Raw genomic sequence first — 15,145 nt, 5'->3', positions numbered from 1 at the left:
AGATACAGATATTATATCATATCATATCATATATTATATCATGCTAGATCCTCCTGTTTGTTATCACTCAATTTTCCCATCCCTCTTTCGTCAGACACATCAGGGTCAGGACTGCACGGAGGAGGCCGGCTCTGCTGTGAGTGATGAGCGGAGCAGCGGCACACTCAGTAGTGCATATCCATCGGACACTGTGATTGGCTGTGCACAAGGCACAGTCAGGAAAGCAGGGGCTCTTGCTGTGAAGAACTTCTTGGTTCATAAGAAAAACAAGAAGGTGGAACCTGCAACAAGGCGCAAGTGGAAACACTACTGGGTCTCTCTGAAAGGTGTTGCATAGACTTTAATACTCCTCTGTTAAAGATTTTTACCTATATTTGATTGTTAACTGAACATATATCAACAAATTTATGCATTTAGATAACTAGATAATAGTAGCAATACATCATAACATTGACTAATAACTGGAGATTCAAATATCTGGCCAAAAATGACCAATATGTTTAGTTAAAACATAATCGTGCAGCCATAATGTCACATTCAGATAAACATCTTAACCTTACCTCAGCCTGTTTAATCTCTCTCTCTCTCCCTCCGGTTAGACTGTAATCACATCAGTCGTAACACAGTCCATGCCCTTGATTGTCACCTCTATTGTCTCCTCTCACCCTCCTCTGTGTGGCCTCACATTTCCTCTGCTCGGCCTCATCACAATTTAATTTTACGGCGGCATCCGTGTCTAATCCAATCTCATCCTTGTGAAATGCATAAGATACTGAATCTGCAGCTACATTCCTGCCTGCATCCTCTTCGTATATCCACCCCACTAAAACAAATACATCAGATTGCCTCATAGTATTCTTCCTCACCTCATGTTGCACATTTTGGTGGGTTTATTTGTATTTTTCACACAGTTAATATCTTTATATCATTGCAATGAAGTGCTGAAAAGCCATGTTGTGCTAATTGGTATCAGTAAAATGAAATAAAATAATAAATGCAATACTTAATGTGACATTAATTAAGAAAATTGCTTTTTCTGTCTTTCTCGCTGTATTCCTCAAGGCTGCACTCTTTGCCTGTATGACTCGGATGGTCGATCTGGGATTGACCATAACAGTGTTCCTAAGCATGCATTGTGGGTGGAGAACAGCATTGTCCAGGCCGTACCTGAACATCCTAAGAAAGACTTTGTCTTCTGCCTGAGCAACTCAGTGGGGGACGCTTTCCTCTTCCAGGTGAGAGAGACATTAGTATTCGAAACAGCCACAGGATACAGAGGACAAAGGGGGAACGCTTTTACTCAAATTTACAGTTATGGCTGAAACAACAGTAGTATTTCATAGTTGAAAATATAATGTGAGTCCACAGTTTTCAGTCATTTTATCGTTTTGTTGGGTCTTCTTGACGTCAGCAGATCACTAAGAGACATAGATGGAGAGTACATTATTTCCCTTGTGGGATTTTTGTGCGTGTGTGTGTGGCACACAAAAACATGACATTTAGCCATGTGTGAGAGATAAGCCAGTCGTGGGTCCATGTGTTTGTTTTGTGTGTGACATGTTTAAAGGCCACACTTGTCATACTGTGACAGTGATCCACCACAGTGACCATTGTGTAATATTAAAATGCGTCTGTTTATATTCATGGCAGCTGTCCACAGTGACATTTAATCAAAGAATGGGAAGATAAGTGATAAAATCATGATGAGATTATGGTGACCACGCTCTCCCAGAGGCTAATAATGGGACTCTTAGCTGTCAATTTCTTAATTTCTTTTCCTTACTATTGTTCTATAGTTTTTCCTCAGACATGTCACCAATTATTTTCCCCTCCTTCCCTTTCGCTCCTCCTGTCAGACATCGGGCCAGACAGAACTGGAGAACTGGATCACGGCGATCCACTCCGCGTGTGCTGCCGCTCTTGCTCGGCAGCATCACAGGGAGGATACGGTGCGACTGCTGCGAACCGAGATCCGCAAGCTGGAGCAGAAGATCGACATGGACGAGAAGATGAAGAAGATGGGAGACATGCAGCTGTCCACCGTCACTGATGCCAAAAAGAGGAAGACCATACTGGAGCAGGTATGGAGCAGGGATGGAAGGAGGCCAACAGACACAGCAGGAAGTCTCAGTGTCAGAAAGCCATTTCCTATTAGCCTTTTCTTGTTATTGTACTCACACTTAGTTGTACTTTACATCCATGTGATGCTGGTATGAGCCAGGTTATGATCTCATGTGTTCAGAGTGTCTTTGGCCTGCAGTTGAGTTGAGTGAAAACACCTCAGGACTTTAACACATGCATATCTCCGAGGCTTTGAACAGCAATGAATCATCTTTATTGCATGGCGTCATCCAGGCGAAATGTTCTTAAGGAGTACCTGTAACAACAGACGTTTTCAAGTATTCTGACCAAAGCGCAGCAGAATGCAGAATATTCATAGCACAGGTTGCAACGTGCAACATGCCGTGCACATATTAGCGGGCAGGTGAATCTGAGATATCTCGCTAATCCTTCCATATTTAATAGCTGTTTTGAAACGAGTCACCGCTGGATTTTCAAAGCTCTTCTAGGATCAGGTTTGTTCACTTTCAGAAGAACATAGCGTATAGCTTTAGTGTCACTCCTTGCATGTCTGGAGCTGCTGCTGAATGTTAAAGCAGCGGTGCATGTAAACATTGCAAGAAAGCTTAAGAATGTGCCCACAAACAATAGGCCTCCTTGTGGGAGCAAGACTCTGTGTCTTTGTATGCGTGTGGCATTCGGTTGATAGTCAATAAAAGAAAACAATATTACATAAAATTAAGCGCCAGGATGTGGTTAATCATGCAGAACTCTTCTCATTTCTGAGAAAATAGTGGGATTTTGATCGCCAACTGTAAAGGCACATTAACTAAAATTGTGTGGGATCAAAGGAATGAAAAAGCCTTAATCTGTGTAGCTGATTATATCATTGTCTGACTTCTTTCAAGATCTGTATCTGGAGCCACATTAATCTACAAAATGAGTTTACATAAATAGACAGGCCTGGAATCTATGTTGAACTGAAGACCGAAAGAAAGAACACTTATATTCATTTTCTTTTATTAAGTCCTGGAATAAATAGATGGAGGGAGCAAACTGTGCAAATTAAGTCTAGATTGTGTTTCATTGCAAGTGTGTACGTGCGTGTGTCCCTGTGTTCCACCTCCCACGACCCACCCTGTGATACATTGCACATGGCACAGCAGGTCAGCGACTGTGGGGGTTGTGATGGTGAGTAATACCTCTCCACAGGGGCTTCAGCACTCCCACATCTCACTCCTCCTGAAACGACCATATAACCATCTAACAAAGAGTGATCTTTTATGCATATTTTATCTTTTTTTATTTTTTATTTTTTGTCTTTATCACTGTTGAGGTTTCACTGGCTAAATCTGGACTCGTTCCATAGATAAATCTGGATCTAATCAACAAAGTTTGCCCATGTTGCATAATCACAAATCTGTCCCTATCACATTTTACTCTTTTAGATCTTCCTGTGGGAGCAGAACTTGGAGCGGTTTCACATGGATCTGTTCCGCTGCCGATGCTACCTGGCCAGTCTGCAGGGCGGCGAACCCCCAAACCCCAAACGCCTGCTGGGCTTCGCTTCGCGTCCCACCAAGCTGGCCATGGGACGACTGGGCATCTTCTCTGTCTCTTCCTTCCATGCGCTGGTATGATGGAACTGCCCATGCACCCACTCACATTCATGCACACACGTTTTTATTGCTCTAACTATTCATTCCAACTTGCTGCAATGTAACTCCACTCAAATTCTGTCCCACGTGTCTCTACATGTTCCAGTAGGCATTTCGTGAGAGGCTCCCAATTGCTGACCCTCAATACAGGCCAGCTTGGAGAGTGGGTGTGTTTATCTGGCTGTTAGCGTGAGCAGCTTGTCACATACTGTACACCTAATGAAGAATTTGTACTTAAAAATGTGCAAACTAATAGATATTGCATGTAGCCTGAGGTTAAAACACACCGCAACTTAACAATGGTTACTTAGAAGCAAGCAGAAAGGGGAGGACTAAATAATAAACACCCCATATTAATTTTACACTTCAGCTGCTATGTGAGACTTCTTTAGAAATCCTTTACAGCTGTCCTGAAGTAACTTGGCCCAAAAGTCTTTATTTTTATGACACACGGGTACGTTCAGACCTCAAAAACTAAAACCAGAGCACACGTGTGCTAACTCACAGCTGCACTCTGAAAGAAACTGACTACATGAGCAGAAGTACAGCTGTAGGTTAAAGAAATATCTCAAAGTTAATGCACTTGATTGTAAACACTCAAACAAGTAATTAATTGCCCCTTTCTTCATAGTGGCATTGGTTCTCTTGAAGAACCCTCAATGCAGAGTTTTCATTTAAAACAATCTACAGTGAAGCTGTCACATAATTTCCAGTGAGCTTCTGCCTCGCTGCTGCTTTCTTTCAGTAGATTCTACCTTGACGGTGTGTTGGAAAATTATTTTAATTTACTCTGTGGGGGATCAGTTTGACTCTCAAAAATCAGCTGTGACTCCTGACAAATGAAATCAAGATGAAAATCAATTACATGGCCATTTACAATTCAATTCTAATCTCAATCCTAAACTCAAGTGTAACCCGAATTTAATATAGCCTTTCAATGAGGAGTTTTAGCCTTTCGTGGGTAGTTTGCTCCAGGTATCTTACCTGTGTTTAGAAAGACAGGTACACGCTGTCACTTACCTGCCTACTCGCATTGTTTTCACCTTTCACATTCAGATCATTCTTATCACAAACTGTCCTGGCGTTGACTGCTTCGGCTAAAGAGCGTAGTCATTACCTCAGCGCTCTGCACCGTGCTTTTTTTGTCACCTTGAGCATTTCAAGAATGCACAGAATGAAACGCCACCAAAGATGGAATGATCTACTGTGTATCCTGCTGCTGTATGCTCTGCCAAATATCATTCAGGAAACAAAGAGCAGAGCGGAGAGAAAGAGGTGGAAGCAATATCTCTGTAGATCACTTTCACACAAACAGGCCATTGGATAGACTAAACACACACACACACACACACACACACACACACATACACACACACAACATCAGAGGTTGATAGTGGGTTTTTTTGTGATTGGTGGATCAATATGAACTCTGTTAGTAAGCTGCCATCCCTGAGGCACTTTCCCACAAACAGGCTTAGCACTCTCTGCTCTGTTGACCCCCCCTTCCTTTTACTGCCTACACCCTCACTTCCTTTGTCTTTCTCTCTCTCTCTGTTTCCTTCTCTATCTCCCTTAGTCGGCCCACATATAAAATTACTATACCAGTGAACTAAATGAAAATAAAATACATTAACAGAGTAAAGAATAGAGCTTGGTAATTAGTTAATAAAATTCAAATGTTACAATGAACAAATTCAAATTGCCTACAGCAAAAGTTAATTGTCCCCTCCCTCAACTCTTAGCAGCAATGATCTGTTTCTGTTTCCAACAGGAATTCCTCTTATTCATCAGAGGTGTTGTTAACCATGGCCAAAAGAGACGTCATACTAAAATAGGCAGTAAAAAAAAGGCCCTTACGTCCAGCTTACATAAGAAGACTCTTGAAGACAGTTTGACCTATTATGTTTGAAGTGTGTTTGCCTCATGAGCGGTGACTGGTGAGGAGACCAATCAGCACACGCCCACACTAGTACAGTATGTTCTTGTGTGCGCCAACATACAGTGCATGTGCATCAAAGTATGTATTCGTGTACCGTGTAGTAATTGTATAGTGTCAGGAGAGCTCGTAGTAGCCCGGTAGTTCAATGTGAATTAACCCAGAAACAGCAAGAGTGGTTTCTCTTTGAATGTGTGGTGGGTCACTGAAGGCGATGACAGGTTGAAAGTGTTCAGTATGTGCCATTAGTACATACTGTGCAGCTGAAAAAGTGTGTTTTCATGTGTTGGTTTGTTTACATGCATGCGTGTGCATTTATATGTATGAATTCGAAGAAGTGACTCATAGAACAGACACAGACAGCCGATGCTGTCAACTCACGGTATACATACGCAGCGTTCTAGTCCACTTATTTTTTTTAGCCTATTCATTTAAACAGCAGCTCAACAATTTTATAAAGACAAAGCATATGATTAGGATCAAACATCAAAATTAAGAAAAAATAAGGTTGATAACACTTCATTGCAATTTATCCGTTACGTGAAATACTTTCCAGGATGAAATAATTCAGAAATTGTGTGAATCTGAATTGTTTTGATGTACTTGAGAATTTACTGTTTACACATTCTACATACACATATATAGATTTGACTCATGTTTTCTGTACTTATCGCTGTCACAGGTATCAGCACGTACGGAAAGCAGCATCAGGAGGCGGAACCAGGCCATGCCTCGCACCTTCAGTAAACGTCGCAGCCGTTTCTCCTCCCTCTGGGGGCTGGACACCACCTCAAAGAGGAAGACCACGGGACATCCTTCAATCAGCCAGGTTAGATAAATGTTCAGTTTTGTTGAGTTTTTGTACGCCCAGTGCTTTCTGGTCTTAGATGGACTAACTTCATAATAACTCCTCTATGCTTGATATATTTGGAGGCAGTTGTAACGTACTCTTCTTTGTGTCATTGCAGGTCTTCGTTGATGGAATGGAGCCGGCGAGAAAGCCATTAGAGCGCATGTTTGAAGACTCTGCCAGTGAAAAATCTGTAAGAGCTAAATCTTTACTAGACAAAAGCACCAACACAATACAAAGAACCATAATAGAACTGCATCCTTCGTGACATTTTCAGATGTGTGTCTTATAATATCGATTAAGATGAACTTAAACAGAATTAAAAAAAAAAAAAATTGCTATTGAAACATTGAGGTAAGAGTTGAGTACAAGCAGGCCCGGATTTGTCTTCATTTCCATTGTGGCTCTTGCCTATCCTGCAGCCAAATCAAGACTACAAAGGCCCAAACAGATACAGTGAATGTTTATGTCGATATAGTTTCTTAGTTTGGCATTCGCTACAGAGATCCAGAGCTCATGTAGCTGTAGGCTAATTCCTTGTCATTGTTTGCCTTTCTCATAAGCCAACATGAAAATCACTGGTGCATCTGATGAACCACTGAACTTGTATAATGGATAACAGGCTTCTTAAGACCCTGAGGCCAGCAAAATCGCTGGATTTTCCTTCTCCTTTCACTTAACTGTGATCCTTTTGGAGCAGTGGCTCTTCATTTGGGGGGTTATCTGGGGGAAGCACAAAATCCCAGCACCCTTCTGCATCAACGAGCATTTCTTTGAGGTCATGTTCAAGCTCTTGCTTTAATGTTTTCGGACATCCACTTCTCTCCTAGCTGAGGAGTGAAAAGAGAAATTTTCAGACTATAAAACTTAAAAAGCTTCAGAATCTTGTCTTTCCTTAATGTTGTCAGATGATTATTGACTTTATTTACAGGTTGGAAATATTTGCAGTTTGTATGCAAACAACCATTCTTATTTGCTGCAGCTGTTCCTCCTTCTGCACCAGTCAACAATTAATTTGCTTTACCAGACTTTGCAGGACTAACTCCTCATTTTTCTTACTACTGACCACTCTGCATCATAGCCAGAAATAATGCCATTATTCTTACTTGTTCTTATTCTCTACCTTTTTAGCATGTCAAACACTATTTGCAGATCGGTGTTGACAGATTCCCATTTCTTCTTTTCCTCTGCTCGAGGCAATTCCAACTCTGTCAGCCTCATTGGCTATCGACTGGAGGGATATTTCTGTCTGCTAATCCCACTGAGACAAATTTGATTTGATATGTTCAGATCATTAGCTTTCTGATGTTTCAACAAATTATGCAGACATTTACCAAAGGACCTGGCAGCTTCACATCATCTGTGCTCTTGTGTATCTGTCGTATTGACTACAATTTACAGACAATTGCACATAATGAATAATATCTTCAGAGAGAAAAAAAGATAATCCAAGGCCAAAGTAGGACTTTAGTACCTCATCACGGGCTGGTAAATGATGAATTTATATGAACTGTAAGGAAAAATGTCCAATTACGCATGGTTTGTGCAAGGACAAGCATGCCAGCTCCATATTTTATGAGAAGAGATGAGTGGGAGGGAGGGGGGGCAGGCCTCTGTCTGAACTCAGTAGATAGAAGAAAACTCTACAGCACTAACCCACTCTGACTGTGGAGGCCCCCAGTGGCACCACGGGAGATTGATTTCCACCCACCCACGCCCAACTTCATCTGGCAGGGTATGAGGTGACAGTTAAGAAATGCATAGGAAGTAACATGCTTCAGTTGGTCGTAAAATAGAATCAGAAATGCTGCAGCGGGAGCAGCGAGCAAGACTCGTACCAAATGTTCACATCTGATGCACTTGTCCCAGCTTTAATTCTCTCTGTTTGTTCTGGGGAATCCCACTGATGGCAATAAAAGGGAATGAGAGAGAGAAAGAGAGTTTAGTGTGCTGCCTAGCACCCCTGCCCCCCAGCAGAGGAATCCTAGATGGGCCAGGAGGGGAGCCAGATGGTGTCGAGCAGGACTGGGGAGTTCAGGGAGTTGGGGGGAGGTACTAGTTATGGGCCCCCCAGACTGTTTTCTGTCAGAGAAAGTGTGTGTGTGTGTATGTGTGTGTGTGTGTATGTTTTTCTTTATTAGTGCATGTCTGCATTTTGTTTGCGGATGTGAACGTGTGCATGTGTGTTTATTTGCGCAATACAAAAATGTGCTTTTCCATACAGTTTGCTCCCTCCGCCTCCTTCTCTGACCAACACACAGATTCACACACATGCACAAATCATCCTCAGTTCATTTAAACAGGGACCACCGGGCCAGATTGTTAACAGTCAGCAGATTGCATGGCGTGAATGAAAGACGGGGAGGAGGGAGATGATGGAGTGATGTACAGATAGAGGGGAAGGGGCAACAGAAGGAGAAGCAATGATTAGTGTGGGGGGGATGAAAGAATAAATGAGTTTGTGGATGCTGTTACCTGAAAGGAGGAGATAAGGTATCAGTGACAGACACTGTGAGGTCGAGTAGAAGAGACGAGCAGGACAGAATCCGAGTGCAGAGGCTGACGTGGCTGCCAGATTGTCAGGAGCTGGGCTGATGGGCTTAAAGGTTACAGACTGGCTTGAACAGAATGCACACACACCCATGAAGATGCAAATGCACACAGATATGTAATACATACCCACGCAGGGAGACAATTTTATCAAGAGGCTCTCATCAACACAAATGAATTCGATTTTGTAATCAGATCTCCTGCTGCTTTCAGGCCAATGTCAGTTTTCATCATGTTAGTCCAATCAGTCTAAGAAAATCTGGTTTCTTTTGTGAGCAAAATGGGAAATGATGATGAATTAGTAGGATTACTGCATAATTTTTTAGCAATTTAATTGTGGCTAATAGAATGTGGGTTTTTTTTGACCTAATTTTTTCCTTAGCAGAATCTCAACTCAGAAGTGAAAGGTTTTCATGAGAAGATTGAATTTATCATTGGGAGCCCTCTGCTGTCACTGAGCACAAAGGCTACTCAAAGATGCATAAACCCTGTGTGCGTGTGTGTGTGTGTGTGTGTGTGTGTGTGTGTGTTGCATTTTCAGAAGGAGAGAGAGGGCTCTGTGAAAAGTCTTCCTCAGCAAAACGTAGACAGCGACATTTGGGTTCCTGATTACCTGACTCCCTCCTGGGTTTGTCTGCCAAATAATCAGCCTGTCCTGGCCATCATACAGCCTGGAGAGACGGCGCTGGAAGTCCTGAGCACCGTCTGCAAGGTGGGCCTTTACCGATAGCAGTGCAAACCTTACATTAAAGGAGACTATTTGTTAGCTACAAGTCCGACTCTGTCCCGTACAATACATTGCATATGAGGGTGATAATTACAGAACAAACGGTGCGAACTTCCTCAACAATTTGGAATGACAGGCGATGCAGAGTTTTTGTGCACATGTAGATGCACATGAATGGCTCACTAAAACATTTTAACAGTGAGCAGCTGTTAAGCATGCAAATAATTCATTTTAACAAGTTTGTCACACATGCAATCTTGAGAAATGTGTCACATAAAACTGCGCATAGCTCAGTTGGGGGGAGTTTAGAATGCAGAAGTGGTTACATAAGGATAATAAAAACTTAACATTTCACAGTCTGTTGGCAGCTCGAGACAAAACATATAAACATTAACTTTTTCAAATTCTGTAGGGTAACAGGAACATGACGCAGATGCAAATTATCAGAGCTTGTCTTCTTGAGTCTGAGAATACCTGAGATGTGCATCTCTGGTACTTCTAGGAAGGCAGAAAAGTGAACACTGTAGATGTCTCCTACTCTATTAGACCGACAGTGTCACAGATCTTTTCTAGTTTACAACATCCACTGCATATTACTGTCTCACACAGTCTCGTCAAATTTCTTTCCACTTCATCTCCTCTTCTCCCTCATAGATCTCGGCCAGAGACACACTAGAATAACGACGCCTAATGATACGTATGCATTCCACTTAAGAGTCTGTTGAGAGACACGCATTAGGCTGATCAACGTGTGTGTAGGCGTATGCGTGCGTGCATGCCATAAACATGTCACAAAGAACTGGAGCGCCTAATTGATGACTCCTGTGTGGTACATGTATAGAGATATATACATGGATTACATACACGACTGGATACATATAAGTCTGCATCCTTTGTCAGGGGATGTTATGAGCTATAGAGCGTGGTAATGGTAAAGAGAATAATGTTTTTATAGGTGATTTTAAAGCACTATCCGTATGTCAGGGAGAATAAAACACGAGTAATTCGAGTGACTGTTTATTTTTCATGATTGCCTGTGTTAGGAGTTTCCTCCACTTGAACATGTCTTCTCTCTTCACTGCTTCCCTCTCTTGTTGCCTCCAGACCCATAAGATAGACCCTTCCAATCACTACCTGCGCTTGAAGGTGTGGAGTGACAACCAAATGCTCTTTTATGTTCCTAAGCTTGAAGAGGACATCTCTGATCTGGTGAGGAATCACACACTGAAGCACTGTGGTAATAACTTGTGAGTGTCAAGGAGGGAATATCCCTATTTTGGCCTCTGGGCAGTCACATAATGAACCACGAAATTACAAATTTTCATGGCAAGTATATCAAGTAATGAACAATATTGCGAGCAGTTACTTCAGGTTTTTAGTTTTATTGCATTCTTGGTTGTATTACATTCTCAGCTGAGACATAATGTCCCATTTGGATTTTTGGGGTCTTCACCTTGTTATGAATTCATTTTTGTCTCATTCCAAGCTGATTTGGATGCGAGCTTCTGCATGTTTTATGACTTGGTTGCACATTTGATTTGCAATGCATACAAAATTCCCAGGATGCAAAAGAAGCTTCATTGCGCATGCTATGAATTATGCAAAACAGTATTCCGAGAGTATTGTGTGCACTATAAATTCGGCGTTTGTGTGTCTGTGTATGTACTTTTGTCATTATTCACACAAACAATGGCTCTCATTGAAAAATACCTCACCTCCACATAATTCAGCCACTGTAAACCCCCAAACGAATTCTCTTTGTGACGGTGCTTTGTAGGTGATACACTGAACTTTGTCTCAAAGCAAAGTCATTGTATAACTTGCTCATTTTCCTCAAGAGACCTTTTATCTTCCTGCTTTGATCAGTGACTCATTTCACCCGCTTTCATCCTTAGTCTATGATATTACATTATTATTTCCCCACAGTGAAGCACATTACACACTGCAGACTTCTGTTCCTGTCTGTTGCTTCATACACACAGCTGTGTCTATGCTCTCGCCCGATGCGAGGTCAAACCCTTGTCTGAGCACCCACTCGCTTCACAGACTTGACCTGGATTTTGACCCCACAACCTTCAAATGCGATTGCTCTGTTAAGGAACCTGAATAATACATGAATCTATCCATTCTTTATTAAGAGCGATAACATGACCTTGACCATCTCCATCCAACAACACTGCTATCCTTCCAATTTTTGCCAATTAAATATAATTTTCTTATGTTTGCAGCTCTACAAAGAGATTGAGATTTGCCCCAAAGCTACCAAGGTGATCCGGTTTGACAAAGCCGAGTCCTGCACTATCGGATATGGTATGCTTGTCTCTGACAATGCCCCTTTTTGAACCAGATAGACTCAGTTCCTGTCATACTCTTAAATTCTGTATCAAATTGATTTAGACCTCATTGAGTCATGCTTTGTTAATGACTAAAGGAGGATGACCCAGTGTGCATTTTGCCTTAAATAGAACTAATTGTTTGGTAGTTATGCTGCAGCAGTCCACACTGTCAAATTGAGATATTTCAAAGAGGACTAGATGAATTAATGACTGAATCTCTTTCTGTCTCTAATTATGTATGTCTATAGGTTTTTCTGTGGCAGTTATAGATGAGGATGGAACGCAGCAGCTCCATATTACTGAAGTCAAACCAGAGGGACTGGCCTCAGCCAAAGGTATATATTTCATTTTTTCATGAACAAGCCAAGTGTGTAGTGTACTGTACATTCAGTGTCCTGGGAGTTGATGTTCAAACAATACAAAAAAAACAAAAATCCAAGACAATTACCATAGTTGAATCTGAGTGCAGTAACAGGGGTTATGTAAGGGCTATGTGAAAGCTTGGTACATATTTCTTCCTTAAGTTGACTTTGCACATTCAATTACCAAGCACCTGACCTGAGAAACACCTGATCTGACATGACATCTTATCAGTGCAGCTTTGTGTGACTGCATAGCATCAGCTGCTGAGCCAACATAGTTAAATCACTTTTGTTTGAGAGGCCTGTTGGCTTAGAACATGTAGAGAAGAGATGAAGAAAAAATAAAATGCACACTTTGATTAGAAAGGTGTTGGCTTGTAGGTAAATGTCAAAGGAGGATTGGAAAGCTGCACACTCATTTGCAGTTTTCTTGCTGTCACAGCTAAGAAATACATCTGACATCAGTATGTGCACATGATATGAACCAGCAGCTATGACTACATAGGAAAACATCTGGGTACTTGTGTCAGTCCATCTAAAAAGACTTGAATCATCTGTCCTGTACGCCGTATTTATCAGTCTGATAATTACTGGCTTTTATTCTGAAAAGGGCATGATGATCCAAAACTTTGATCCGTGAAATAAAGAATAAATGAATTAATGGCTTTCTCGTCCTACCTGAGAGCAAAGAAGAAAAACAACATTTCTTTGTCTGCCTCTGACCGCTGTTTGAAAAGCAGGGTGTAGAGATCAACCCCCATTCGCTGGTATCTATTTTTTAACGCAGCCAGAGAGACCTAATGGGTTTGAGAAATACACGGCTGCTTTGTAGATACAACACTAATGTATAGAAAATAACATGCCCCACTACTGTGCCCCTGGGTCAGACCAAGGTTACTCGAGTGTGAGATTGTGTCCTCCAGTGCATTAGCAATCTAAAAGCTGCTATCTTAGCAGGCTGCCAGCAGCCAGCGGATACAGCTGTACCCGCTCCCTACCTCTATAGGAGAGCAGAGACAGAAAAAGCTTGTGGCATCCAGACAACACAAGGCATCTTTTTAGAATATAACACTATATTTTGCTGAATCACAGAATGAATCACAGAAAAGTATGTCAGGCAGGACATTCGTAGGTCCACGTGTAACGCTGGGATGAGCCTGTGTATGCGTGCATGTGTTTTACTCAGAGTGAAGAGAATGAATGGGGAGTGAAAGAGATCACGCTTCAGTTTCTGCAGGGTATATGCAGAAACCAGGCCAGCGCTGGCCAAGGAGCCCCAAAGGGTTCTTTTCTCTCTCTCTCTCTCTCTCTCACTGTAATGTCTGCTCCCCCTCCCCCTACACAAGCACAGACACATACATGCAACACACACAGCCAAGCACACACAGTCATACACACACAGCAGTATATGACCAGAGGGGTTATCTCTCTCTGTCCAATAAAGACTCTGCTACAGCTGACATTTCACATCCCAGACAAGTAGGTCATAACTAAGGGCTAAATGTGTGTCTCATATATCTATATATGTAACTGTGTGTGCGCGGCTGCGCTTCTGTAGCATTCGGTGCACTATGAAAGCAATATTACACGGTGTCTGCTGTTTCTAGTAGATGATACAAAATGAGAAGTCAGAAGAAAGGATAACAAGCTAACATGTGCTCATGTGTAACTGTGCTCACAGGCCCAATAGCCTTTGTCCTACTTAATTCTGCGAGTGCAGGTGAGACTGTTTTCAGTTCTCCTGAACAGCTGTCGCAGCCAATCAGGTTTATTGGGTGAGGTTGTGTGCTAATTGGTTGGCTGATTGAATGCTAAATCTCAATCAGCAGAGCTGGGCACAGGTGGTCGAAGGGAGGGGCAAGAGAAAAAGCCTCAAACGGAAGCCGTGTTCCAGTCAACTCCATGGTTTCTTTTTCATATATAGTACCGCTTAGACTATATACATGATGACAGGACAGGAACAGACAGGCATTGCACCCTCCTTCTTAAACCCATCCAGTCTTGTTAGATCAGTATTTGCCTCAAGCGAACAAGCATAGGAGGATGCATTTTTAATATATTGCACACACATTAGAGCCCTAACATGTCTGATTAGCCAGAAAGCTGCTGGCGGAGGAATATGGCACTAAAGTTTTGTTTGTGTAAATCATTTGTACACATTAGCACTGCTGAGTTGATTGCTCACAGGAAAGCTACTATGTTGATACGGTGCTTTTGCTTGGTAATGATAATCCTTTCACTGACTGTGCATTGCTTTTATGACACTTTAGCAAGTATACACTTGCTGTATACACTGAATTTTGCATTTCTCACTTTGTTTTGTCCTTTCATTCTCCACCAGGTTTGAAAGCAGGGGACGAGATTCTGCTGCTCAATGGTAAACCTGCGTCTGCCCTCCAAATGGATGATATGAGGGCTGCGTTTGTGAACCAAGCATTGACCTTGAGCATCAGCACCCTGCCCCAGCTGGATCCTCGGGTGCTGTGCTCCCTTCCACCCCGGCGCTCTGATGGGGAGCAGGACCTAGCCACGGATATCTTCTCCCAGAGCCAAGGTAGAGCTTCGTGTTCTACAAGACGTTAATGCATGGGATAAATTATTATTTGTGTTCTGAATAGCTTCATTAGATGGTGCATACAAACAGTGTCTTCTAGTTACAAATGTA

General features: G+C 42.1%; 1 protein-coding gene across 1 annotated transcript in view; it reads left to right on the top strand.

Moving 5' to 3' along the window:
• The window catches only part of LOC139212879 (rho guanine nucleotide exchange factor TIAM1-like), a 53,479-nt gene that overhangs the window by 20,429 nt on the left and 17,905 nt on the right, over positions 1-15,145 (top strand). The window contains exons 6-16 of the mRNA XM_070843440.1: positions 95-326; positions 1,063-1,235; positions 1,857-2,081; positions 3,510-3,695; positions 6,338-6,484; positions 6,624-6,698; positions 9,597-9,767; positions 10,887-10,991; positions 12,011-12,092; positions 12,367-12,453; positions 14,822-15,034. Of these exons, the coding sequence (XP_070699541.1) occupies positions 95-326; positions 1,063-1,235; positions 1,857-2,081; positions 3,510-3,695; positions 6,338-6,484; positions 6,624-6,698; positions 9,597-9,767; positions 10,887-10,991; positions 12,011-12,092; positions 12,367-12,453; positions 14,822-15,034 (1,696 nt within the window). The remainder of the gene's footprint in view (positions 1-94; positions 327-1,062; positions 1,236-1,856; positions 2,082-3,509; positions 3,696-6,337; positions 6,485-6,623; positions 6,699-9,596; positions 9,768-10,886; positions 10,992-12,010; positions 12,093-12,366; positions 12,454-14,821; positions 15,035-15,145) is intronic.

Source organism: Pempheris klunzingeri, chromosome 14, assembly GCF_042242105.1.
Source record: "Pempheris klunzingeri isolate RE-2024b chromosome 14, fPemKlu1.hap1, whole genome shotgun sequence".
Taxonomy (NCBI): Eukaryota; Metazoa; Chordata; class Actinopteri; order Acropomatiformes; family Pempheridae; genus Pempheris; species Pempheris klunzingeri.
This window is presented reverse-complemented; position numbering and strand designations above follow the sequence as displayed.